The sequence below is a fragment of the Bos taurus genome, chromosome 21, assembly GCF_002263795.3.
Source record: "Bos taurus isolate L1 Dominette 01449 registration number 42190680 breed Hereford chromosome 21, ARS-UCD2.0, whole genome shotgun sequence".
Lineage (NCBI taxonomy): Eukaryota > Metazoa > Chordata > Mammalia > Artiodactyla > Bovidae > Bos > Bos taurus.
This window is the reverse complement of record NC_037348.1, coordinates 54,759,813-54,786,691: the sequence shown is the minus strand read 5'-3', so window position 1 is coordinate 54,786,691 and position 26,879 is coordinate 54,759,813. Positions and strand designations below refer to the sequence as shown.

The following is a 26,879-nucleotide window of genomic DNA, read 5'->3' as shown; positions in this document are numbered from 1 at the left end:
TGAATTGTGGTGTTGGAGAAGACTCTTGAGAGTCCCTTGGACTGCAAGGAGATCAAACCAGTCCTTCCTAAAGGAAATCAGTCCTGAATATTCATTGGAAGAACTGATGCTGAAACTCCAATACTCTGGAGAGTATTGGACCAAAGAACCGACTCATTGGAAAAGATCCTGATGCTGGGAAAGACTGAAGGCGGGAGAAGGGGATGACAGAGGATGAGATGGTTGGATGCCATCACCAACGTGATAGACGTGAGTTTGAGTAAGCTCCACGAGTTGGTGATGAACAGGGAAGCCTGGTGTGCTGCAGTCCACGGAGTTGCAAAGAGTCAGATACTACTGAGTGACTGAACTGACCTGATACCATTTTTGGATTAGTTTCCATTGTTTTCTTTGTCTCCCCTCTCATTATGGGTTGTATTTTCCTGTCTCTTTGCATGCCTGGTAATTTGTTACCAGATGCCAGGCACTGTGAATTTTTATCTTAGATATTTTTATATTCCTATAAATATCCTTAGCTTTGTTATGAGATATAGTTATTTGGAAAGTCTGATCCTCTCAGGTCTTGCTTCTATGTTCTGTTTGGTGGAACAAAGTCAGTCTTTAGCCTAGGGTTTATGCATTACATAGATGAAGCAAAACTCTTTGGACTATTGTACAATGCCATGTAACTTGTAAGGTTTTCCACTCTGCTGGTGGGGAAAGAAAAGTATTCTTGGCCTTGTATATGCTCCAGGGATTGTTCTTTGTAACTTTTATAAGTGTTTCTTGTTCTGGCTTGACCAATACTCAGCTAAACATTCGAGAGTAATTCTCTGAAGGATCCTAGAGTTCTTTAAGAAGCTATATCCTCCTCTGGCATTCTGGCTACAAGCTCTAGCTATCTTGGCCTCCCCAAACTCCCAGTTTCATCTCCATTTCTGCTGATATGTACATGGCTTTCCCCTCCCTAAGCTGTGATTTGAAAACTCTGCAGGAAGATAGCAAGGGCAGTTATAGGGATCAACTTCTTTGTTTCTTAGGGATCACTGTCTTTCACTGCCTGGTGAACAATATTCTCAAAACCACTGCTTCATGTATTTTGTATGATTTCTTTAGTTCTTTCTAATGTGAAGGCAAATCTAATACCTGTTAATCCATCTTGGCAAGAAGTGGAAGTTTAATAGTTCTACTTTAGACATATTAAATTTAAAATGTCTACTGTAATCCAAGTGGAAGTGTCAAGTAGAAGCTTAGAGCTTATAAGCTTAGAGCTCAAGAAGATACCAGGAATTCAGATATGCATTTATGAGAAATCAGAGTGTGGGTGGAATTTAAAGCTATGAAGCTGAATGAGATCATTTAAGAAAGGGATTGGCAAACTATGACTCACTGACCAAATCTGGCCCCGTCAGAGTTTTCTTCTATAAGTCAAATTTTTATAAGTAAAGTTCATTTAAGCACAGCCATCCCCATTTGTTTTCATAATGTCCAAGGCTGATTTTTATTATGACAGCAACGTTGAGTAGCTGCAACAGAGACATGTGGCCTGCAAAGTCTAAAATATTTTACTGTCTGGCTCTTTATAGGAAAAGATTGCCAGCCTGGATCCTTGAAATGAATGTAAATAGAGAATGTCAGTGGATTAAATTCTGGAGCACTCCTCAATACTGAAATCAAACAGAACACCAATAAGCACTAAGTACTGAAGCAGGAAAAGAACCAAGATAAGCTCACACATAGTATCAAAGACCCAATGCAGTCAAAAGAAAAATTAATTAATTAAAAAAAAAAGGGGGGAGTGTCAACTGTATTACAAATGATGCTGAGAGGCTAAGTATGATGACAGTAAGTGACTAGTGTAGATTTAGCAAATGGTTATTTTTGCAGTTTTAGTGAAGCTAAGTGACGGTCGAGGAGGGGAGGGTTGAAAGTCAATTAAAGAAGGCTGAGAAGAGAACAAGAGGTGAAAAAGTAGACAAATGAACTTGCATTTTTAAGGTCTTTTGCTAACAAGTGAGGAGAAAAGAAATGTGAAAATGTGAAGAAGGTGTGCAGTTTAGGAAGGATTTTTAAAAAGAAGAAATATCATGGCACATTTTTATGCTGATGAATATGATCGAGGACAAAAAGCAAAACTGATGATGAGGTGCACACTGAGGATGAAGACCGACTGAAGGAACACAGGAGGAAATGGGACAGAGCAGCCAGTACATGCTCCAGCTGAAGCAAGTGGATGCCACTGTCTTTCTGTTTGCCTTGATTTACTGGCTGGGCTGGCTGGGTAGCTATGCAGCCGTGGCAGAAACAGAGTAAGTATTCTCAAGACTTCTGTAGAATATATTTCACAGAGAAACACTTGGAGAAATGATGAGATTTGTACTTAATACCGAAAGCTTAACAAAGCTAAACTATATCCTTATAATACATGTCATAAGTGTTAATATAGCACTCTATGAGGCCCAGAGTTCAGCTATTAATTATAAGTTGGGAAAAACCCAGACTGCCTAAGAAAGAACGTAAGTAATCATTTCTACGACTATTATAATAGGAAATGTGTCAATTTATAAAAAATAATTTCAGCAAACTTTTGGGACAGGGATGGTTAACTCACCAATCCTCATCAGCTAAAAGCCTCAGAGCTTCTGTCAGTGCTACTTCGGGTTTGGAAAATGGCCGTAGTTCTGATGAATCCATTATTTCTGGACTATGAGTGACAGAGGGCATCCTTTCTTTATACTGTGGAATGGCTCCAGGAGATGCTTCATCTAGAACAAAGAAACATACTAAATAAAGTGTAAACTCACTCTGATACAAAGGGGTACAAATAGTACTCTGACCATGGAGTCTACAAATATTTCTTATAGAAACTTATATTAGATTGTTGTTGTTGTCATTTAGTCGCTAAGTTGTGTCTGACTCTTTTGAGATCTCATGGACTATAACCCGCCAGGCTCCTCTGTTCCATGGGGTCTTCCAGGCAAGAACACTAGACTGGGTTGACATTTCCTTCTGCCGGGGATATCTTCCTGACCCAGGGATCGAACCCTGCATTGCAGGTGGATTCTTTACTGCTGAGCCAGTGGGGAAGCCCCAACTATTAGTTCAGTCTCCAACAAAACTGTAATACCTGATATCAAAATTATTTAAAAACTTATTTTTTATAAATAAAACTATTAAATTACATTAGTATAAATGTTTAAGTGGTTTTGCAGTCATGAGTCATACAACAAAGTTTGGCCTTAAGAGCTATCAATAAAAGTTGGTAAGAAGAATATGATCCCATTTTGTAAAAAAAAAGTGGATGCATACCTAATTTACCATACAACTGATAACAGAAATAAAGCTTCATAACAACTGTGTATAAATTACAAGTTTTGCTATTGGTACAGCATTAAGGTATACTAAAAATCCTAAGATCATATGTAGTAGCATGATCAATGGTTCTTCCACAATCAAACATTTACCACCCATTTTCCAGATATAAGGCATTGTGCTAGATACTGAGGAAGTAAGTGCCCAGGGCAATGCCTACCACAAAGGCACTGAGCACTGTAAGACACATGTAGTGAGGGTGTCAGAAAGAAAAAAAATCAAAAAGGTAAAATAGGATGTGTAATGGCTTTTGTAAGTGGGTAGAGATTAGTTATTTTTTCATGTTAAAAGAGTTTTTTTTGGCTACACTACATGGCATATGGGATCTTAGATCTCCGACCAGGGATTGAACCTGCATACCCATCATTGGAAGCACTGATTCTTAACCACTGGACAACCAGGGAAGTCCCTAAAGAGATATTTAAATACTTCATATTCAGGTCAGATCAGATCAGTCGCTCAGTCATGTCCGACTCTTTGCGACCCCATGAATCGCAGCACGCCAGGCCTCCCTGTCCATCACCAACTCCCGGAGTTCACTCAGACTCACGTCCATCGAGTCAGTGATGCCATCCAGCCATCTCATCCTCTGTCGTCCCCTTCTCCTCCTGCCCCCAATCCCTCCCAGCATCAGAGTCTTGTTGTGACAAATGCTTTACAAACTTTACATTTAATTCTCTCAATAAAGGTGTGATATGTATTCTCATTATCTCCAATTTGCAGCCAAAAATATAACTGAGTTTTACAGAGACTAAGAAATGTATTCAAAGTCTCAATGCTAATAATGAGTGGCAAAGGTAGGATTTTCATCTAGGCCTACAATTGCTCTTGATTTTATATAAAGAGGTCTAAGAAAGAATTTGTGCTTTCCAAACTTTATCACACACCAGATAAGAAGATGCATCCCAAAAGATGAATATATTATTTTGGATTACTGTAGTGATAAATGAGTACCAATTTTTGTTTGAGTAAATCATATCTGAAGAAAATTACATGACAATTAATGAATATAATAAGTAGACCTCAATAATTTTTTTGATAGTTCAGATGCACCCTCATTAGATTTCATAAATAAGATTTGTATGTATTAAAAAAAAAAAAAACCTTTGGAATTTTATAACCCAGAAAGAACAGCAAATTCAAAACAGCACCACTAACTATCATTTATTGAACTCCTGCCTGCATTGTGCTAAATGCTTCATTTATATCATCTCACTTGATTCATTTGACAACCCTATGTGATGGTTATTATTATTATCCTGTATTACAGGTGAAAAAACTGTTGCTAAAGTTTTAAGGACTCCCTCTCTGTATCTATTTTACTTTCATTCTCAAGTGAGAATAATTCATTAGGAAGGGATGCATATATAATATCAAATTATCAACCTCGGCATTATATGACAATTTCTATTGTTTTTACCTGGAAAAAAAGAGAAACAAAACAAAACAAATATTACTCTGGAAACAGAGGTGTACAGAACATCAATCTAAAGCAGTGTTGGCCAGGCTAGGGGCTTTGTTTTGTTTCTTAAACTTCCTTTCTTGCAGACTGATACTTTTATAAAATACAATAAAAGTGTTATGACAACAGTCTCTAAAAGGTTGTTCTCACTTTCTGTATTTATCTTGTAAGCATACTCTTCTGTTCAAATAATATAAGGGTAACTTCAGGGAAGCACTCTCCTTATACTTCTTAGAAATAAAACCTGTAAAGCCTACATTATAGGTGAAAAATCACAAAATTAGTTGATGTCTCTAGAATGAATATGCAACAATTTGTGGTTTGTTACTATTTATATTATTTGTTATATTTGTACTTCCATTCCTACTTTGAACTATTGGCTTAGATAAGAAGTTTTGTGGATTTTTCTCCCCCTAGATTTTATGACGGTAATAGTGAAATTATTTGAGAATGCTGAAAATTCAAATTTCAAATAATTATATATTATATATAACTATTATATATAGTTAATTATATGTTACTGAGTCATTCAAATTTCAGTATGATAGTTCAACATATTCCATTATTAGTCATGTATCACCCTCAGTTAAACCTCAGTACAGTAGTTTTTGAGTATTATGAGTTAAATGAAATCACACCAAATGTTAAATTCCACTTACTTTGAGGTGCCATTTTTTCATTTCCTGTATATTTCATTCGTTCCCAGGGATTCTGTTCCTTCCTTTCAGAATCTTTAATGTCAAAAAGTTCTTTTTCCTCTTTTCTCTTTTGTCTCATCTTGTCATAAGTAGATTTTGAAATAGAAACTTTAATCTGCATGAAAAAGTTGAAATATCTCTAATTATTTAGAAAGTCTGACACTTAACTATCTTCATCTTAGGCAACTGTAAGCTATACAAAATGAATTATACATTTCTTAGTCCTTATTTCAGTAATTCTAAAATTGAATAGAATTACATAGTACCAACTGCGAACTAAATTTGTGCCTAAAGATACTAGTTTGTTACTCCTTGACGATATCCTGGAAAATTGTCAAATATATACATGCACACATATATATGTATATAAAGTACATGTAGAATATAAAGTACATTAGATACTTTACACCAGAATAACAATATATTTGGTGGAAAAGGAGAATAATCTATCATTTACATGATTAAGGTTCAAGAATTTCAATATCATTGAGATTTAAAAAATTATAATCAAAGCACTTTTATCACCCCAAATCTGATATACACAAAATAATGATGTATCATAAGCTTGAATTTATCCTAATAATTAAGAAATAACCTTACATCTTTTTCATTCTCAGAATCAACATATGATGGAATACTCTGCTGAACTGCTCTTCCATAAATGCCTGATGGTGGTTCAGTATTTTTAACTGAAAACGAAACCCCATTTTCCACAGAAGTTATCACTGATTGACTGCAGGTTGCTGGTGCTGGAATTGGATTTCCAAATACCCCTGAAAGCAACCAACCATCAAACACTGTCATTATTTATGTGATGTTATTCTGGACAACAAAATTTTAAGACAAGGTTTTAAAAGAAGTAAACAATATAATTAATAAGAAAAACATGTTAAATAATCACGAAATACAAAAACACCTATCAAATGATAATATAATAACAAGAAATTTCATGATGTCAAATGAGAACTGCATATTTGCATATTGTAAGTTCTGAGTTCACATGAATGAAAGGTTAGGTAAGCGAGTGTTTAAAATGGTTTCAAAGAGCAAGGATTTGAGCTGGGACTGGAAGACATAGAATAATTTGAGTAGACAAGTGAGGAAGGCAGGGAGAACATCCTATGAGATAAAGATGTTCATAAGCAGAGGTGAACAAGTAGAAAGCATGTTTGTGGAGTGATGTTTGGGCACAAGGCAAATAGAGAAAATAAGCTTATAAGGGGAGGTTGAAGTCAATCTGAGGAGGATCTAAAATTAACCTAATGATATCAGCAAAGAAGTCAGGAAAGCTTTCTAAGCATTTCATTCTATTTACCAAAAATAAGATGTACACCCTCAACATCTATCATCATATTCTAGTTTTGCAATTAAAAAAGAATCTAGTTGGGCTGTGTTAATGGACTAGATGGAGAAATCTTTTTACAATGTAAATAGGTATTTAATCATCACATTGTATACTTTAAATGTCTTACAATTTTATTCGTCAATTATACCTCAATCAAGTTGGGGGAAAAATGATAATTTTAAAGGATATTTGCAAACAAGTTGTTCAAAGGTTTCTCAACGTACCTGAAATATATAACAGATACTAATTAAGATTTGTCTAGTCTTTGCATGAGATGTTATAGAATTATATTAATTTATATTGATTACTAAGTCAATCAAAAAGGACTACAATTTGAATTTGAACTGCAATAAAATTGTTTAAGCTATCCTAGAAGTGGAGAAGGAAATGGCAACCCACTCCAGTATTCTTGCCTGGAGAATCCCAGGGACGGGGGAGCCTGGTGGGCTGCCGTCTGTGGAGTCGCACAGAGTCGGACACTACTGAAGCGACTTAGCAGCAGTAGCAGCAGCAGAAGTATCTTATAAAGTGCCTAAACTGTACCTGTCACATAATACATCTCTCTGAAAATTACTGACATAAATTTACCATTGTTTCATTAGAGGATAGAAATGTGGTGCTAAGTATTCACTTTTAATTCTTTCAATTTAACAATTTTTTCAAAAAGAAAGTTCTATTCAACACCTGAAGCACACTCTTCTCTATTCTTTATTGATATGCTTTGCTTATACATGAAGAAAACATACAATTAAAAAGCTAAATAATTTTAAAATACCTTTTCCAACAACTACTACTGAGTCTTCTGATAAGGTATTTGTAGACATGAAGTCAAAACTGGAAATTTGGTGGAAATTTGATGATGACCCTGTAGATGCTAAAGAAACAAACAAACAAAAAAGCATTAAAAAATACATACTTATGTAGTATTTCAGGATATCATGACATGGTTTTTTAAAACTGAAAATTAATTTCATACAAAGAATTTATAATTTATATATTTACACATTAATTCAATAAATACTTAGAATACTTGGTTTGTTCAGTGTATATTCTTGTGTCCTTTGTCATAGATTAATTGACTGCAGGTTTGTGGGTTTATTCTTGAGCTCTGTGTTCTGTTCCATTGATCTATATATCTGCTTTTGTGCCAATACCAAGCTGTTTGATTACTGTAACTTTGCAGTATTGTTTGAAGTCTGAAAGGAATACGCCTCCAGCTTTTTTCTTTTTCCTCAGTATTGCTTTGGCAATTCTGGGTGTTTGTGGTTCCATATACATGTTATTATTATTTGTTCTAGTTCTGTGAAATTTATCATGGTTATATTGATAGGGATCACATTAAATCTGTACAGTTTGTTTTGGGCAGTATAACAATATTAAATCTTGAAATCAAAGAGCAAACGATATCTTTCCATTTCTTAAAATCATCTTCAATTTCCTTTATCAATGTTTTATTGTCTTCAGTGTATAGGTCTTTCACTCTTGTGGTTAAGTTTAGTCCTAGATATTTTATTTAATATTTGGATGTGATTTTTTTTTTTACTTTCTGGTATTTGGTTTTAAGTATAAAGAAATGAAGAAGGATACTCTTGTATCCTGCTACCTTGCCGAATTCACTTATTAGTTCTAATAGTTTTTGTGTGGAGTTTTTAAGGATCTGTATATAGAGTATCTGGAGAAGGCAATGGCAACCCATTCAAGTACTCTTGCCTGGAAAATCCCATGGACGGAGGAGCCTGGTAGGCTACCATCTATGGGGTCACACAGAGTCGGACACAACTGAAGCGATTTAGCAGCAGCAGCAGCATATAGAGTATCATATTATCTACAAATAGTGACAGCTTTACATCCTCCCTTCTGATTTGGATATCTTTTATTACTTTTTCTTGTCTGACTGCTGTGGCTAGAGCTTCCAAAGCTACACTGAGTAGAAGTGGTGAGAGCAGGCATCCTTGCCTTGTTCCTGAATTTAGCAGGAAGGCATTCAGCATTTTACCACTGAGTATTATGTTGGCTGTGGGTTTGTTGTAAATTGCTTTTGAGATTCATTCCCTCTGTACCTACTTACAGGGCTTCCCTGGTGGCCCAGACAGTAAAAAAAAGAACCCAGGAGACCTGGGTTCAATCCCTGGATAGGGAAGATCTTCTGGAGAGGGGAATGGCTACCCACTCCACTATTCTTGCCTGGAGAATCCCATGGACAGAGAAGCCTGGCAGGCTGCAGTCCATGGTGTTGCAGAGTTGGACACGGCTGAGTGACTAACACTTACTTACCTATACCCACTTTGGTGAGAAGTTTCTTTTTTTTAAATAATGGATGTTGAATTTTATCAAATGCTTTTTCTGCATCTATTGAAATGATCATATAATTTCTGTCTTTTCTTTTGATGATGTGGTATGTATCACATTGATTTGATTAGGTATAATAAACTGTCCTTGAGACCCTAGAGTGAATCCAACTCGATCATGTTTTTTGATCCTTTTTATGTACTGTATTGGATTCAGTTTGCTAATATTTTATTGAGGATTTTTACATCTATATTTATCAAACATATCGACACATAATTTTCTTTCTTCTTTTTTTTGGTAATTATCCTTGGTTTTGATATCAGGATGATGGTGGCTTTTAGAATGAATTTGGGAGTGTTCCCTTCTCTTCAGTCTTTTGGAATAATTTGAGCACAGGTGTGCAGTCTTTGTATGTTTGGTGGAGTTCCTCAGTGAGACCATCTGGTCCTAGACTTTTGTTTGCAGGGAGTTTTTCAAAATAGATGCTCGATTTCACTTTTAGTAATTGGTTTGTTCAAATATCTGTTTCTTCTTGATTCAATTTTGGCAGACTGCATATTTCTAAAAACTTGTCTAATTTGTTGGCATATAAATCTTTATAGTATGAGTTTTTGTATTTCTGTGGAATCAGTTGTTATTTGTCTTTACTTTCTTATGTTGTTTTTTGGGTCCTATCTCTTTTCTTCTTGAACTTGGCTAGAGGTTACTAAATTTTATTTTTTTTTAAAAAAGGGGGGGCTCTTGATTTTATTGATCTCCGCAGTTTTTTATCTCATTTATTTATTCTCTGACATATATTTATTTCCTTCCTTCTGCTGATTTTGGGTCTCATTTGTCCTTCTTCTAGGTCTTTTAGGTGGGAGGTTTTTTGAGATTTTTCTTCTTTCTTAAGGCCTGTGTCACTATAAACTTCCCTCTTAGAAAAGTTTTTGCTGCATCCCATAGATTCTGTAAGGTGTTTTCATTGTCATTTGTCTTGAGGTGTTTTCTGATTTCCTCTTTGATTTCAATGATGACCCACTGTTTTTTAGTAATATGTGGTTTAGTATCCAAGTGGTTTTTTTCTTCTTCTTACTTTCTTTCTGTGGCTGATTTCTAGCTTCATACTGTTGTGCTCAGAAAAGATACTAGAAATAATGTCTATCCTCTTAACTTTGTTAAGCTTTGTTTTGTGACCTAGTATGTGGTCTACTGCAGAGAACATTCCACGGGCACTTGAAAAAAAAAATGTGATTCTGGGGTTTTTGGATGTAGTGCCCTATAGATATTAATTAAATCCACCTGATCTATTGTATCATTTATGATCTCTGTTTCTTTATTGATTTTCTGTCTGGAAGATCTGTCCATTGGTTTCAGTGGGGTTTAAAGTTGCCTACTATTATTGTATTCCTCTCAATTTCTCCCCTCATGTTTTTAGTATTCATTTTATATATTTAGGTGCTCCTATACTGGATGCACATGTTAATAAATGTAATATCCTCTTCCCATATTTATCCCTTTGTCATGATAAAATGTTCTCTTTATGGACTTTTGTTTTTAAGTCAATTTGTCTGATATAATTATCACTACTCCCATTTTCTTGCTACTTCCATTTGCATGATATATCTTTTTCCATCCCCTCACTTTCAATCTGTGTGTGTCCTTTATCCTAAGATGATTCTCTTGTAGGTAGCCTATTATAGGTTCTTGTGGGTTTTTTTTTTTTTTAAATCCAATCTGCCACTCTGTTTTTTGATTAGAGCATTTAGTCCACAGACATTTAAAGTAATATTAGTAGGTATGTCAGTTCAGTTCAGTTCAGTCGCTCAGTTGTGTCCGACTCTTTGCGACCCCATGAATCACAGCACGCCAGGCCTCCCTGTCCATCACCAACTCCCGGAGTTCACTCAGACTCATGTACATCGAGTCAGTGATGCCATCCAGCCATCTCATCCTCTGTCGTCCCCTTCTCCTCCTGCCCCCAATCCCTCCCAGCATCAGAGTCTTTTCCAATGAGTCAACTCTTCGCATGAGGTGGCCAAAGTACTGGAGTTTCAGCTTTAGCATCATTCCTTCCAAAGAAATCCCAGGGCTGATCTCCTTCAGAATGGACTGGTTGGATCTCCTTGCAGTCCAAGGGACTCTCAAGAGTCTTCTCCAACACCACAGTTCAAAAGCATCAATTCTTCAGCGCTCAGCCTTCTTCACAGTCTAACTCTCACATCCATACATGACCACAGGGAAAACCACAGCCTTGACTAGATGAACCTTTGTTGGCAAAGTAATGTCTCTGCTTTTGAATATGCTATCTAGGTTGGTCATAACTTTCCTTCCAAGGAGTAAGCGAATGTACACACTGCCATTTGAAAACTTGCCTCCCAGATGATTTTGCATTTTTTCTTTTTGTATTTCCTTTTAGAGTTTGATGATTTTCTTCTATATTATGCTAGAGTTCCTTTCTTTTTTGGTTTTGTGAGTCTACTGTATATTTTAGATATGTGTGACAATTTTGCTGGGTAGAGTATCCTATGTTGCAGGTTTTTCTCCCTTTCAGGACTTCGAATATACAATGCCATCCCCTTGTGGCCTGCAAAATTTATGCAAAAAATCAGGTGATAGCCTTATGGGGGTTCCCCTGTAACTGACTCTTTGACTCTTTTCCTCTTGCTGTCTTTAGAATCTTTTCTTTTTCTATGTTAATTATGATATGCCTTTGTGTGGGTGTTTAGATTCATTTTGTTTAGGACCCTCTGTACTTCCTGTACCTGGGTATCTGTTTCCTTCTCTATGTTTGAGAAGTTTTCAGTCTCTTCAGCAAGTGATGTTGGGAAAGCTGGACAGTTACACGTAAATCAATGAAATTAGAACACTACTTCACACCATACACAAAAATAAACCTTGTAAGACCTAAATATCAAGGCACCATGAAACTCCTAGAAGAAAACATAGACAAAAAATTCTCAGACATAAATTGTATCAATGTCTTCTTAGATCATTCTCCAAAGGCAAAAGGAACAGAAGCAAAGATAAACAAATTAGACCTACCCAAACTTATAAGCTTTGGCAGAGTGAAGGAAATTGCTGTATAAACAAAACAAAAAGACCACCTATGGACTTGGAAAAAATATTTGTCAATGATGTGACTGAGAAGGGCTTACTTTATAAAATATGCAAAATAGCACATACAACTCAATAACCAAAAAACTGAACAACCCAATCGAAAGTGAGCAGAAGACCTAAATAGACATTTCTTCAAAGAAGACATACAGATGGCCGACAGGCATGTGAAAAGAATAAACTAGGAGTACAGGATTAACATATACACACTACTATACATAAAATAGATAAGCAACAAGGATTTACACAGGGAACTATATTCAATATCTTGTATTAATAATAACCTATAAGGAAAATTAATCTGAACTGCTGCTGCTAAGTCACTTCAGTAGTGTCCGACTCTGTGCGACCCCATAGACAGCAGCCCACCAGGCTCCCCCATCCCTGCGATTCTCCAGGCAAGAACACTGGAGTGGGTTCCCATTTCCTTCTCCAAGCATGAAAGTGAAAAGTTAAGTGAAGTCACTCAGTCGTGTCCGACTCTTCGCAACCCCATGGACTGCAGCCCACCAGGCTCCCTCGTCCACGGGATTTTCCAGGCAAGAGTACTGGAGTGGGGAGCCATTGCCTTCTCCGAACTACATCTCTCTATATATACATACATGAAACTGAATCACTTTGCTATATATTTGAAACTAACACAATATTGTAAATCAACTATACCACAATTAAAAAAAAATGAAATCTAGTTCAGACTAGGCACTGGACAGAAAAGAAAACTTTCTTTGCTTAAGGAGTTCATACATATCAGAATTAAGAGCTTTGAAGACGTTAGAAAATAATCATAGCACAATAATCAAACAAAAAGAGGATAACCTTGAAGGAAAGCTTCTCACCCCTGGGAACAGATCAAGTCAATCTCACAGCAATCTGTACTTTCCTAGATTAACTTCTACCTCAGTTTATGATAATTTATTTAATTATCCTTTCTCCTACTAGACTGTAAGCTCTATGGGGATAGGACTCATGTCTAGCTTTGATTATCATTCTTTTCCAGAGACCATTTGTACAGTGCTTGGCACACAGCAGGTGCTCAATAAATATGTTAAATTACAAGACAAAAAAATGAAAGCAAAATACAATTAATTTAGGGTCAACTGACAGAAACATCTGGTAGCCCCAGAAAGTGTTCAGTGACACAGAAACAAATCTCAGTAAACGGAACAATTTGCTCCACAACAGTTAACAAACATAAAATCTATACATTAACTATTAAGAGGTGATTGATAATTAAACAAATCTCATGGGAGGAAATACATAAAGACTAGACCTAGGTAGTTTAATTTCATTTATAAGAAACACTGACATAACACCATTTTTTTTTCCACTGCATCACTCAGCATGTAAGATCTTAGTAAGATCTTAGTTTCCCAACCAGGGATCAATCAAACCTCTGCCCCCTGCATTGGAAGCATGGAGTTTTAATCACTGGACCACCAGGGAAGTCTGACATAGTATCATTTTTAATATTACTTTCACTTTTTACCCTATATTTTATTTAAAGCAAGGAATTATTGAAAGAAATATTGCTCAAATCTCAATTCTAAAATAAAGATGCTTAAAAGATTCTTTGCATATGAACTATCCTTTTTTGTTGTTGTTATTTCTGCCCCATTTATTCAAATAGAGAAAGAGAAAATATTGTTATAAAATCTAGTTTGTTAGCAACAAACATCCATCTTAATCACTTTCTTAAATCGTTAATTGAAGTTCAAGGTTATTATGCTAGAAAATGGTCACATTCAAAAGGACAATCAGCAGAGGAGAGAAAGAAGAGGAGGTTTGGAGAGCTAGTTCTAAAAAAGTCTGAGGTTTCTTTCTTGCAAAAGAAATCCATTCACATCTGTCACTCATCACCAATATTTCTCCTGAGAGTCTTTTTATTCCTTTTAACATTGCACTCAATATTTACTTTAACCTGATTATTTGAGGATGCAGGTTTTACATGATTATTAGTTTTGGCTGGCTCATCATCACTCCATTCATTTGATATGTGGCTTCCCAGGTGGCTCAGTGGTAAAGGCCAGTGCAGGAGACACAAGACATGCAGGTTCAATCCCTGGGTCAGGAAGATCCTCTAAAGTAGGAAAGGGCAAACCCCCCTGACAGAGGAGCCTGGTAGATTACAGTCCATGGGGTCACAAAGAGTCAGACATCACTGAGTGCACACATACACATGCACCATTATATACAAAGCATAATACAGATATAAAGATGCCTATATCTTATCTTATACTACTCCAGACCAGAAGCATGTGGAAAGCTTTATAAAGAAATGGATTTCAGCCAGTTTCAAAAAGCAGATATGGACTTCCCTAGTGATACAGTAGGTAAGAATTCACCTGCCAATGTAAGGGACATGGGTTCGATCCCTGGTTGGGAAGATTTCACATGCCACCGAGCAACTAAGCCACATCTAAGCAACTAAGTACCACAACTATTAAGCCCAAGTTCTAGGGCCTGCGAGCCGCAATTACTAAGCCAAACAGTAGCAACTACTAAGCCTGAACACAACAACTCCTGAAGTCCATGCACTGAGAGCCTGTGCTCTGAAACGAGAAGCCACCACTATGAGAAGTCTGCGTACTGCTAGGAGGAGAAGCACAACTAAAGAAAGCCTGTGCACAGCAATGAAGACACAGTGCAACCACAAATAAATAAATAATGCCAGAGGACAGGGCATGAATAGAGATATAGTAAGAGGTAATGCTTCCCTGGTGGCTCAGATGGTAAGGCGTCTGCCTACAATGCGGGAGACCTGGGTTCTGTCCCTGGTTTAGAAAGATCTCCTGGAGAAGGAAATGGCAACACACTACAGTATTCTTGCCTGGAAAATCCCATGGACAGAAGAGCCTGGTAGGCTACAGTCCATGGGGTCCAAAGAGTTGGACATGACTGAGTGAGTTCACTTTCACTTTCAAGAGGTAACGCAAGAAAGGTAATAAGCTGAGGCAAAATTATTAAGGGTATGAAAAAATGATGCTACAGAGTTAGAAATTTATTCTGTGAAAACCACTAAAGGTTTTGAGCAAGGAAGAGATGATTAGAAAGATAATTCTGGAAGAGTATGTACACTGAATTGAAAAGAAATGAAAATAAGAGACAAAATGTCTTATCAGAAGGCTACTGTAATTACCCAGGGAAGAAGTTACCCAGGTTAAACTGAAAAGAACTGGTAGGATTGGTCACTGCCTGAAGGGTAAAGAGAAGTAGAAAAGATGACTCTAAAGTTTTAAGTCTCCATAACTGGGAAAATGATAATGCCACTAATAAAAACAGATTAAAAAAAAGGAAGAGGAATAAGTCTAGAAAGGAAGATAAGTTTGGTTTTGAATATGTTTATTCTTGTTGACCAGATAGATCTAGTAGATGTTTGGTTTAGAGTTGGAAGTGTAAGTTTGATGGAATTTTCTGTAGTAGAATTAACTGTTGATCAAAGATATCAATATTTTTATGATCCAAAAGAAAAAAAAAAGCCATTGGCAGTAAAAAAATATATTCAGCAATTATTTGAAATTATATTTCCTTTAGGAAGAAAAATATTTTTGTATTTGGTTTTTCTTATATAAAAAATAAAATATATAAATACGAAAAAACCCTGTCATCCTCTTTTGTATTAATAAAAACAATGGGCAAATGATCTTTCTCACAAAGAACAGATACTATGGATTATTTTACAGATTAAATTTTTAGAAATTTACCAAAACAAAAACAACAAAAAACAAGAAAAAGTGTCTAAAATCAAGTTCACTCTTACTCAATTTGCATTAGTTCCACAAAAAGTATACATAAACTAAAATGCCTGACTACCTGGACATATATGACTTAAGAGGACCAGAGACAACAAAAGTTGACCTTATTACGAAAGCTGCTACACACAAAAAAACGACAGTTCCTTACATTTACTGGTGGGCGGCAATGCTGAAATACAGGTGACTTCTATTCACTCTATTTACATATTTATACCCTTCAAAATTGGGCTTCCCTGAGGGCTCAAAATTATTGCCTCTTACTCTGAGGAAAAAATGGTAAAAGCAGCTGTAACAGGTTCTCTGGGGGGCGGGGGCGGGGGTGGGGGCGGGGGGGGGGGGCGGAAAAAAGAGCAGTCATAGAAGTGCTGCTTGCTATTAAGTTTAAAAAAAAAGAAAGAAAGAAAAAAAGGGTACATTGTTAATAATGGTTTGTGATAACAAAAAAACTTTCCAGGTTCTACCACAGGAAAATTATAATCCTGTTTCCACAGTTTTACGCCATGGTTACAACATAAGTAGGCATCTGGGAATCATTTGTTCATGTGACTTCTCCACCCCATTTTAAAGCGGCACACGTACAGAGAGTGTGTCTGTATGTGTATGTGGGTAAAGGTCAGCAAGGACTCCCTAGATTTAACCTCTCGGGTAACAGGTTCCCTGGATTAACTCCTGGGACATAACCATATATTAACATGTAAACTATGTGTTCTATTTGGCAGAATTATTTTGACAACCACACATCAGAAGGGTAAGAAGAAAAGTCTCAAAACTGAGAAATCTCAGTTAGTTTTTCTTTATTGGCATGTTAATGGAAGATATGAAATTCAAAGACACTCAGTCCTAAAAATGAACTTGTGATTGAAATGTACTAACCTTTCGTATGCTTATAATGTCTTGGTTGTTCCTTATTTTGTATTTTTAAAGCACTAGGTGAAATGTCATGTGACCTATCCTCTTCAAAGTCACCACATCCAAACCCATAGTTCATACGATGACCAATTATGCTTACACTGGATGTTGTAGTCCCTATAAAATAAAATACATAATACAACTTATCTGAATGATGTAGGTAACACCATAGGGAAATATGGATCTCTTCTCTATCTTGGCTCCTAACGTTTTAGAAAGGTTTCAATAATACTAGAAATTATAACATTATACTATTTTTTTAAGTTTTACTTTCTTTTAAATATTGTAATATTTTTTACTTTACTAGCAGATCAGAACATGTATATGCTGTACTATCTTATTTTATAAAACAGGCTTTAAAATGACAATGAACCTGGACTGGCGACTCATTTCATATATGATATCATACATGTTTCAATGCCATTCTCCCAAATCTCCCCACCCTCTCCCTCTCCCACAGAGTCCATGAGACTGATCTATACATCAGTGTCTCTTTTGGAGGGTTCAGGATGGGGAACACAGGTATACCTGTGGCGGATTCATTTTGATATTTGGCAAAACTAATACAATTATGTAAAGTTTAAAAATAAAATAAAATTAATTAAAAAAAATTAAATTAAAAAAATAAAAATAAAATGACAATGAAATAAAAAATTCAATGAATGAAAGAGGTAAACAATCATGTTTTAAAAATATGATAGCCATTTAATGCTTAAATGAAATTTTACACTTTGCAGCACAACAAAATTGTTTAAAATCTAGAATGTTTAACCTATGTCCTGAGAAAGGGCTCCATTTCTATTTTCCATTTCTCTCTTTTCTCCCACTCTCATGATCTAGCTTGTGGGGCAGTAAACTATGTCGTAAACGAGCTCAGAATCTGGACTCATGCTTCACGGCTTTAAATCATAGTACTGCCACTTCAACTATACAGAAAACGGGCAAGACACTTAACTGTATTTGTACAATGGGGATAAAAGTATTAAAGTAGCTCTTTCAGAACCTTTCTGAGGATTTTATGAAGAAAATGTAAAGGGCTTATCACAGAGACTAGCGTATGGTAAATATCCAAATGTTACATTCCCATTTAAAAATAAAGCAAATCAAACCCTTAATGTAGGCCTCCTTTTAATAAATACTTAAAATTTTAATCTACACATAAATGTTTAAACTGAACATTCTATACTAATACTTCGCAGTTGGTAAGACCACAAAACTACAAAGTGGAAAATCCAAGGCAATATATATTTGAGTCACCATCCATTTTTATGTATATCTACTGTGTAAACCATTAAGTAATAATAATAAAATATAATTTAATACCATTGATGGTATTTTAATAAAAACAGGACAGTGGGGAGAGGACACAGCTGGTGGCAGTTAGGCTAAAGAGTATTGCAGAGTAAAGGGCACTAGTCAGATTCACTGATGAAGATTTTTAAAATATCTGATATTAAATGATACAGATCTTCTGGAAGCAACATGGATAGTCTTCTAAATTCTTCTTGGTTTTGATAGTTAACTCATAAAGTAAGCCTCATAAAGATACTGGCTTTGGATGGGAATGCTTTCTACTAATAGTTGATAACAAAAGCTACAGGAAAATAAGTTTACTGTAACATTCATTAGGAACTTTAGCACAATGTGCTACAATAGGGCAGTGGTGTAATCAATGTGAAAATCTTTATTGGAGATGCTGTAGTATAGACAGATTAGATTTACAATTCTGACATGATTATTTTTATCTTCAGGTAGCTCTTATTCTAAGCATTATCATTTTTATGTCTCACCAATTAAGCAATAAATTGTACAAATGACTTGCTTACTAAAACCAACACAAAACCTATCCTAAAAAAAAAAAAAATGTAAATCCAAATTAATAAAATCCTAAACCACCAAAACTTAACACTTTGGAAGCATATTAAATTTAACCAAGAATTTCTCATAATAAATTTAATAACAGTATTTTCAAAATTTGATCTGAGAAATACCTAACAAGTTAAAAATATGTATTTCCAACCCCAAAGATTGATTCAGTATGTATAAGGTGAGGCCCCAGAATCTATATGTTATATGCATTCCTCATGATTCCTAGTAGTAGGCAAGCTTGAAAAACACTATTAGACAAGTTTGGGAAACACTGAACATTGCATACAGAAGCGTACATGATTATAAGACCTATCACTCCACTAAAATTTAAATGACTCACAAGCTGATACAACTAGGGTTAGTTGCTGTTCAGTCACTCAGACCTGTCTGATTCTTTGCAACTCCATGGACGGTAGCACTCCAGGCTTCCCTGTCCTTCCCTATCTCCCAGAGTTTGCTCAAACTCATGTCCATTGCTTCAATGATGCCATCCAACTATCTCATCCTCTGTCACCCACTTCTCCTCTCACACTCAATCTTTCCCACCATCAGGGTCTTTTACAATGAGTCAGCTCTTCATATCAGGTGGCCAAAATACTAGAGTTTCAGCTTGAGCATCTGTCCTTCTAAGGAATATTCAGGGTTGATGATTGACTGGTTTGATCTCCTTGCTATCCAAGGGGCTCTCAAGAGTCTTCTCCAGCACCATAGTTCAAAAGCATCAATTCTTAGCATTTAGCCTTCTCTATGGCCCAACTCTCACATTAATTCCAAGGATATTCTTCCCAAGTAGGTTCCATTTTATAAACTGGATACAACCTAGCAAAAAATATGTCTTCAAACTAATAAATAATTTCTTAGGATGATCAGCCTTAAAAAAGAACTAAAGACTAAGTTTACGTATTATATTAATATTTCTTTGGGTCTTTTCCTTTAGGAGAACAAATACTTAGCAAGTGCCCACTATGTAGTAGGTGCCTTTTGTATGTTACACACTTAGACCTTCACTACCCTTCTCAAGGTTTGCATCACCAAATGAGGAAACTGAGTTTCTAAGCAATTAAGTAACTTCCACAGAACACGCATATGATTATTAAATATCAAACTGAGATTCCAGTTGGGTTCTCTCAGACTCCAAAGTACATAGGCATTGTCTTCCTGTCCTTAGTAGAATAACTATCTCTTCGTCTAACACATAAGGTTTGTGGAAGACAGTTTACCAGGTATATGTGGTTGAGCTCAGCATTTATAATTTATGACAGGTCCTTGGAGATAATCAGGCGTAAATAATTTCTGAGAATCAAGAATCTGAGAGTCCAAAAAAGTAAAATAATTGTAATACCACTATAAAAATGTCAGTGTAAGTGTAATGACATTGCAAAAGAGGTAATATGAATTTTATCTGTGAATTGGGAAGGCATCCCAGAGAAAGCAACTTGAGTTGTTTTCAAAGTAGCCTGGTGTATGGTATGGATTTCAGATTTCATCCAGAAGAATCAGCATGTACAACTAAGAGATAGGAAATGGTACTGAATGTGGTCTGAGTTAAAAGGATCACAAGATACAAAGCAAAAAGGAAAATGAGGCTAGAGAGGTTTGCATGGACCAGATTACAGAAGAATCCTCTGAATAAATTTACATTGGGCAATATAGTCAATTTTGCATTATGGGGAATGGACTGTAAGTGAACGAAACCAAAGCTGGAGAGAAATGTTAGGTGGCTAAGTAAAAAATGTTTAAGAGTGATAGTGGGAATTAAAAAGAGATGAAGCTAAGACACAATTAGGAGGAAGAAATTTAAAATCGTAGCAAACAATTAGATACACACACAACTTTTAAAGAAAGTACTTATAAGTTAAAGTAGCCTTAAGGTTATAGGACTTTTACACTGAGATCATGTGAAAATAAACAGCATATCCTAAACCTGTTGTTGCTGTTCAGTCCCTAAGTTGTATCCAGCTCTTTGTGACCCCATGGGCTGCAGCATGCCAGGCTTCCCTGTCCTTCACTGTCTCCCTGAATTTGCTCAAACTCATGTCCAGTGGTGCCATCCCACCATCTTATCCTATGTTGTCCCCTTCTCCTCCTGCTCTCAATCTTTCCCAACAACGGGGTTTTCCCAATAAGTCGGTTCTTCACATCAGGTGACGTACTGGAGTTTCAGCTTCAGCATCAGTCCTTCCAATGAATATTCAGGACTGATTTCCTTTAGGATTGACTGGTTGGATCTCCTTGCAGTCCAAGGGACTCTCAAGAGTATTCTCCAGCACCACAGTTTGAAAGCATGAATTCTTTGGCATTCACCTTTCTTTATAGTCCAACTCTTAACATCTGTACACGACTACTGGAAAAACCACAGCTTTAACTATAAGGACCATTGTCGGCAAAGTGATGTCTTTCCTTTTTCATACACTATCTAGGTTTGTTATAGCTTTCTTTCCAAGGAGCAAGTGTCTTTTAATTTCATGGCTGCAGTTTCCACCTGCAGTGATTTTGGAGCCCAAGAAAATAAAATCTGTTTCTACTTTTTTCCCATCTATTTGCTATGAAGTGATGGGACCAGATGCCATGATCTTATTTTTTTAAATGTTGAGTTTTAAGCCAGCTATCTCACTCTCCTCTTTCACTTTCATCAAGAGACTCTTTAGTTCCTCTTCACTTTCTGCCATTAGAGGTGTATCATCTGCATATCTGAGGTTGTTGGTATTTCTCCTGGCAATCTTGATTCCAGCTTGAAATTCATTCAGCTTGGCATTTTGCACGATTTACTCTGCATATAATTTAAACAAGCAGAGTGACAATATTCAGCTTTGGCATACTCCTTTCCAAATTTCAAACCAGTCTGCTGTCCCATGTCCAGTTCTAACTGTTGCTTCTTGACCTGCATACAGGTTTCTCAGAAGACAGGTCAGGTGGTCTGGTATTTCCATCTCTTTTAAGAATTTTCCACAGTTTGTTGTGATTCACAAGGTCAAAGCTTTAGCATAGTCAATGAAACAGAAGTAGATACTTCTCTGGAATTCCCTTGCTTTTTCTATGATCCAATGGATATTAGCAATTTGATCTCTGGTTCCTCTGCCTTTTCTAAATCCAGCTTGTACATCTGGAAGTTCAGTTTATATACTGCTGAAGCTTAGCTTGAAGGATTTTGAGCATTACCTTGCTAGCATGTTAAATAAGCACAATTGTACAGTAGTTTGAGCATTCTTTGGCATTGGCTTTCTTTGAGATTGGAAAGAAAACTGACCTTTTCCAGCCTTGTGGCCACTGCTGAATTTTCCAAATTTGCTGGCATATTGAGTACAGCACTTTAGCAGCAGCATCTTTTAGGATTTGAAACAGCTCAGCTAGAATTTCATCACCTCTACTAGCTTTGTGCATAGTGATGCTTCCTAAGGCCCAGGTGACTTCGCACTCCAAGATGTCTGGCTCTAGGTGAGTGAACACACCATTGTAGTTATCCAGGTCACTAAGAGTTTTTTTGTATGGTTCTCCTGTGTATTTTTGCCACCTCTTCTTAATAGTTTCTGTCTCTGTTTGGTCCTTGCCATTTCTGTCCTTTATCAAGCCCATCTTTGTATGAAATGTTCCCCTGGTATCTCCAATTTTACTGAAGAGATCTCTAGTCTTTCCTTTCCTCTAGTCTTTCCTATTGTTTTCCTCTATTTCTATGCATTGTTCACTTAAGAAAGCTTTGTTCTCTCTCCTTGCTACCCTCTAGAACTTTGCATTCAGGTGGGTCTATCTTTCCCTTTCTCCTCTGCCTTTTGCTTCTCTTCTTTTCTCAGCTATGTGTAAGGCCTCCTCAGACAACCGCTTTGCCTTCTTGCACTTCTTTCTCTTTGGGATGGTATTGGTCACTGCCTCCTGTACAATGTTACAAACTTCTGACCGTAGTTCTTCAGGAACTCTGTCTACCAGATCTAATCCTTGTCACAATTAATTCATAATTCAATAGTTTTACAAATCGTAAAGAAGACCACATATAGATTCCATCCTAAAGGGACGAGAATCCAAATACTTTTCTAATTTGTTACCAATAACAGAATCTATTTTCTAGGAACTGATGTTATAAATTAGTGACTCCCAGGTTGGTCTGTAAAATGTTTACACAAGCTACACTAGTTAAATACTATTTTTAAAAGAAACTGTGTTGTTTGGTTCCCTGGTGGTTTCTAAACTATGCTGCACATTAGAATCACCTAGAGAGTTTTCAAAAACTTTGATGTCCAGGTCGCATTCTGTATCAATTAAATCAAAATGTCCTGGCATAGGAGCCAGCATGGGTAACTTATAGACTTAAAGGAGGGATCAATTACACAGGTATTCCAGAAAGAATACAGTATTTATTCTTGCCACAATGACCTTTTAAGGAGTTAAAAGATGATTAGTCTTAATTGGTAATTGTAAAACTTCTATATCTAAAATGCATTTGCCATCAGTCCATCACTTTTTTATCATCTAAAAATCTGTAAATCGTATTTATGACAGAGTCATAGAATACCTGTACTGGGGCTGTGTTCAGCTACCTGAGAGTTCTTATTCTTCGCTGAAGAAAGTCTTGTTGGACAAGGTTTTGATCCAAAAGTTGGAAATATGTCTGACCTACGATGAAACAAGATAATTTCAATAAATATTGAAGATCCAAAACTATTAACATTCTTATATAAAATATTCTCTATACTTTAATTAACTTACTAGACTTAGATAATAAGGCAGCAAAAAGTATGAAAAAATAAGGCTAAGGATATTTCTTATTGGTATTCCTAGTTCACCTTTTGAACTTCCAACCTTTTCAACATATCAGTGCAGTTCAGTTCATTCAGTTCAGATGAGTTGCATCTGACTCTTTGCAGTCCCATGGGCTGCAGCACACCAGGCTTCCCTGTCCATCACCACTCCCAGAGCTTGCTCAAACTCATGTCCAGAGAGTTGGTGATGCCATCCAACCATCTCATCCTCTGTCATCCCCTTCTCCTCCTGCCTTCAATTTTTCCCAGCATCAAGGTCTTTTCCAAGGAGTCAGCTCTTCACATCAGGTGGCCAAAGTATTAGAGTTTCAGCTTCACCATCAGTCCTTCCAATGAATATTCATGATTGATTTCCTTTAGGATTGACTGGTTGGATCCCCCTGCAGTCCAAGGGACTCTCAAGAGTCTTCTCCAACATCACAGTTCAAAAACATCAATTCTTTGGCATTCAGCTTTATTTATTGTCCAACTCTCACATCCATACATGACTACTGGAAAAATCATAGCTTTGACTATATGGACCTTTGTTGGCAAAGTAATGTCTCTGCTTTTTAATATGCTGTTTAGGTTTGTCCTAGCTTTTCTTCCAAGGAGCAAGCATATTTTCAACATATGGTCAATCTTTAATTATTCATGAGAGGATTACCAAAGGAAATTAAGACTGCAATTTGTGCTGTATAATCTTTCTTTTCATTGAGTTATGCAAGCCCCTTCGCCACAACAAGGCTGTGATCCATGAAGGGGATATGCAGAATATCATTCAAAATGCTGGGCTGGATGAATCACAATCTGGAATCAACACTGCAGGAAGAAATATCAACAACCTCAGATAAGCCGTAGACAATATCATTCTAACGGCAGAAAGTGAAAAGGAATTAGAGAGCCTCTTGAGGAGAGTGTAAAAGCTGCCCTGAAACTCAACATTACAAAAACTAAGATGGCATCTAGTCCCATCACTTTAAGGCAAATAGAAGGGCAAAAAGTAGAAATAGTTGACAATTTTTATTTTGTTGGGCTCCAAATTCACTGTGGAAGGTGACTGCAGCCATAAAATTAAAAGACACTTGCTCCTTGGAAGGAAAGCTATGACAAGCCTAGACAGCGTATTAAAAAGCAGAGATATCACTTTGACGACAAAGATTGATGTAGTCAAACGTAGTTTTTCCAGGAGTCATGTATGCATGTGAGAGCTGGACCATCAAACTTTGAATTGTGGTGCTGAAGACTGTTGAGAATACCCCTGGATTTCAAGGAGAACAAACCAGCCAATACTAAAGGAAATCAACCCTTGAATATTCACTGGAAGGCCTACTGCTGAAGCTGAAGTTCCAATACTTCGGCTACCTGACAAGACAAGCTGATTCACTGGAAAAGACCCTGATGCTGGGAAAGACTGAAGGTAAAATGAGAAGGGGGAGACAGAGAATGAGAAGGTTAGATAGCATCACCAACTCAGTGGACATGAATTTGAGCAAACTCAGAGAGACAGTGGAGGACAGAGGAGCCTGGTTTGCATGGGGTTGCAAAGAGTTGGACATGACTTGGTGACTGAACAACAACAAATCTTTGTGTGTGTGTGTGGGCGGCAGTGGGTGGGGGGGAAACCTGATCCAAACCTGATCATTCCAGAACTAAGCCAAATGATTCCAGTTATCTAATATATTATCTACCTTCATATATAATATAAAAATAGGGACTTTATAATAAATAAGAGATCAGCAACAAGTGAATTTAGCAAATGCGTGCTTTCTTCCTTGACTATTTTTTGCTATTCTTTGACTTTAAAAAGGCCTATAGGTCTTATTTCACAAAGAAATCAAACTGAAGAATATTAAGTCTGTAGATAAGGGAACTGTTTAAAATCAATAAGAGCTAGTACGCCAATAAGTTAGTAATGGATATTATAAAGAAGAGATTTTACAAAGAAGTACAATTTTTGTAGGTGGGCAGGCATATTTCTTAATTGGCCTACTGAGAAATCAATGTTAAAAATTTTAAGAATAATTACTCTAGATTAGATGACTGTCAATTTACATTGATTACACTGACTGTCAACTTACATTATACTGGGTGCATTGGACTTGGATGAAAGAAAGTATTTCATTCTGTAGAAAAGTGTTTCTCAATAATTTTTCCTTCCCAATCTACATTAAGGATGAAAGCCCTGTAGTCAGTAGTAGTGACTTTCTTTGGCAATGATTCTTAAGGCAGGATGTAAGCAGGTTGAGAATTACTGCTCTTAAACTAATAAAATTAAATGTGGAAATAGTAAATTCATTAAAGATAATTCAGTCCATAACTGAGGGTATACTGAATTCCTTTTACATAGAGTTCAATATCTGAAGAGATAACCCAATGAGACAACATCAGGAATAGTAAATTTTAAATGTTGTAATATAAAAATGAACTTTCCTTCCCAATTGTGTTCCAGATTACTTAGAGAACCTTGAAACTGTAAGAGTATGTAATATAAAATTTCACATCTTTGGAAGATAAAGGAAAAACTTTAGGTCTAAAAGATAAATGTATATATTTTAAATGTCTGGTAACTTCACCAGCCCACACAGCCATTCCAAATTCATTCTGTAAATCTATTACATTATTCTACCCAGGTAATTACAACAAAGGAATTTCCAGTAAGAAAAAATTTCCAAATACAAAATAAGCTGCTACTGAAGTTAAAAAATATGGGGAAGAAAATCTGGGATGAGACAAACCTTTCACAATGGACATAAAAATTTGGTTTAATTCTATGTACTGCTGAAATAAAATACCCTTTCACATTTATGTTCAGAGAACACCATCTTTCCTTTAAATATGTAATCTCTACCTACATTATTAGAGGTTCTAGTTTACTTAAGTGAAAATAATTTAAATTTAATTTTAAATATCTACTTCTAATGTCAATAGCTATATATAAACATGGGCTTTCCAGGTGGCAACAGTGGTAAAGAACCCGCGTGCCAATGTAGGAGATGTAATAAATGCAGGTTGGATCCCTAGGTAGGGAAGATGCCCTGGAGGAGGGCATGGCAACCCACTCCAGTATTCTTGCTTTGAGAATCCCATGGACAGAGAAGCCTGGTGGGCATAGGGTCGCAAAGAGTCGGACACAACTGAAGCGACCTAGCAAACATATATATACATGGTATAGGATAAAATCAAAGGAAAATGAAATTAAACAGACCAACAACAAATGTTAAAAAGGATGTGAAACAACTGAAACTGTCACACATTGCTGATGGGAGTGTAAAACTGCAGCAGCATCTTAGAAAACTGTTTAGCAGTTATTTGAAAAGTTAGATGTCCATGTACCCAAGACCTAACAATTTTACTCTTAGGTTATTGTCTAAAGTA

The 26,879-nt window shown here is 36.2% G+C and overlaps 1 protein-coding gene across 7 annotated transcripts in view; it reads right to left on the bottom strand.

Annotated features, from left to right (window-relative positions):
• The window catches only part of TOGARAM1 (TOG array regulator of axonemal microtubules 1), a 78,424-nt gene that overhangs the window by 19,340 nt on the left and 32,205 nt on the right, over window positions 1-26,879 (bottom strand). For 4 of the 7 annotated variants that reach the window (XM_010817286.4, XM_059879436.1, XM_010817288.4 and 1 more), the window contains 6 exons: window positions 23,276-23,376; window positions 16,867-17,019; window positions 7,632-7,730; window positions 6,112-6,284; window positions 5,473-5,626; window positions 2,591-2,762 (listed from right to left, as the gene is read on the bottom strand). In XM_010817286.4, the coding sequence (XP_010815588.2) occupies window positions 2,591-2,762; window positions 5,473-5,626; window positions 6,112-6,284; window positions 7,632-7,730; window positions 16,867-17,019; window positions 23,276-23,376 (852 nt within the window). The remainder of the gene's footprint in view (window positions 1-2,590; window positions 2,763-5,472; window positions 5,627-6,111; window positions 6,285-7,631; window positions 7,731-16,866; window positions 17,020-23,275; window positions 23,377-26,879) is intronic. The other 3 variants (XM_010817287.4, XM_010817289.4, XM_024982094.2) reach the window with 3 other exon arrangements.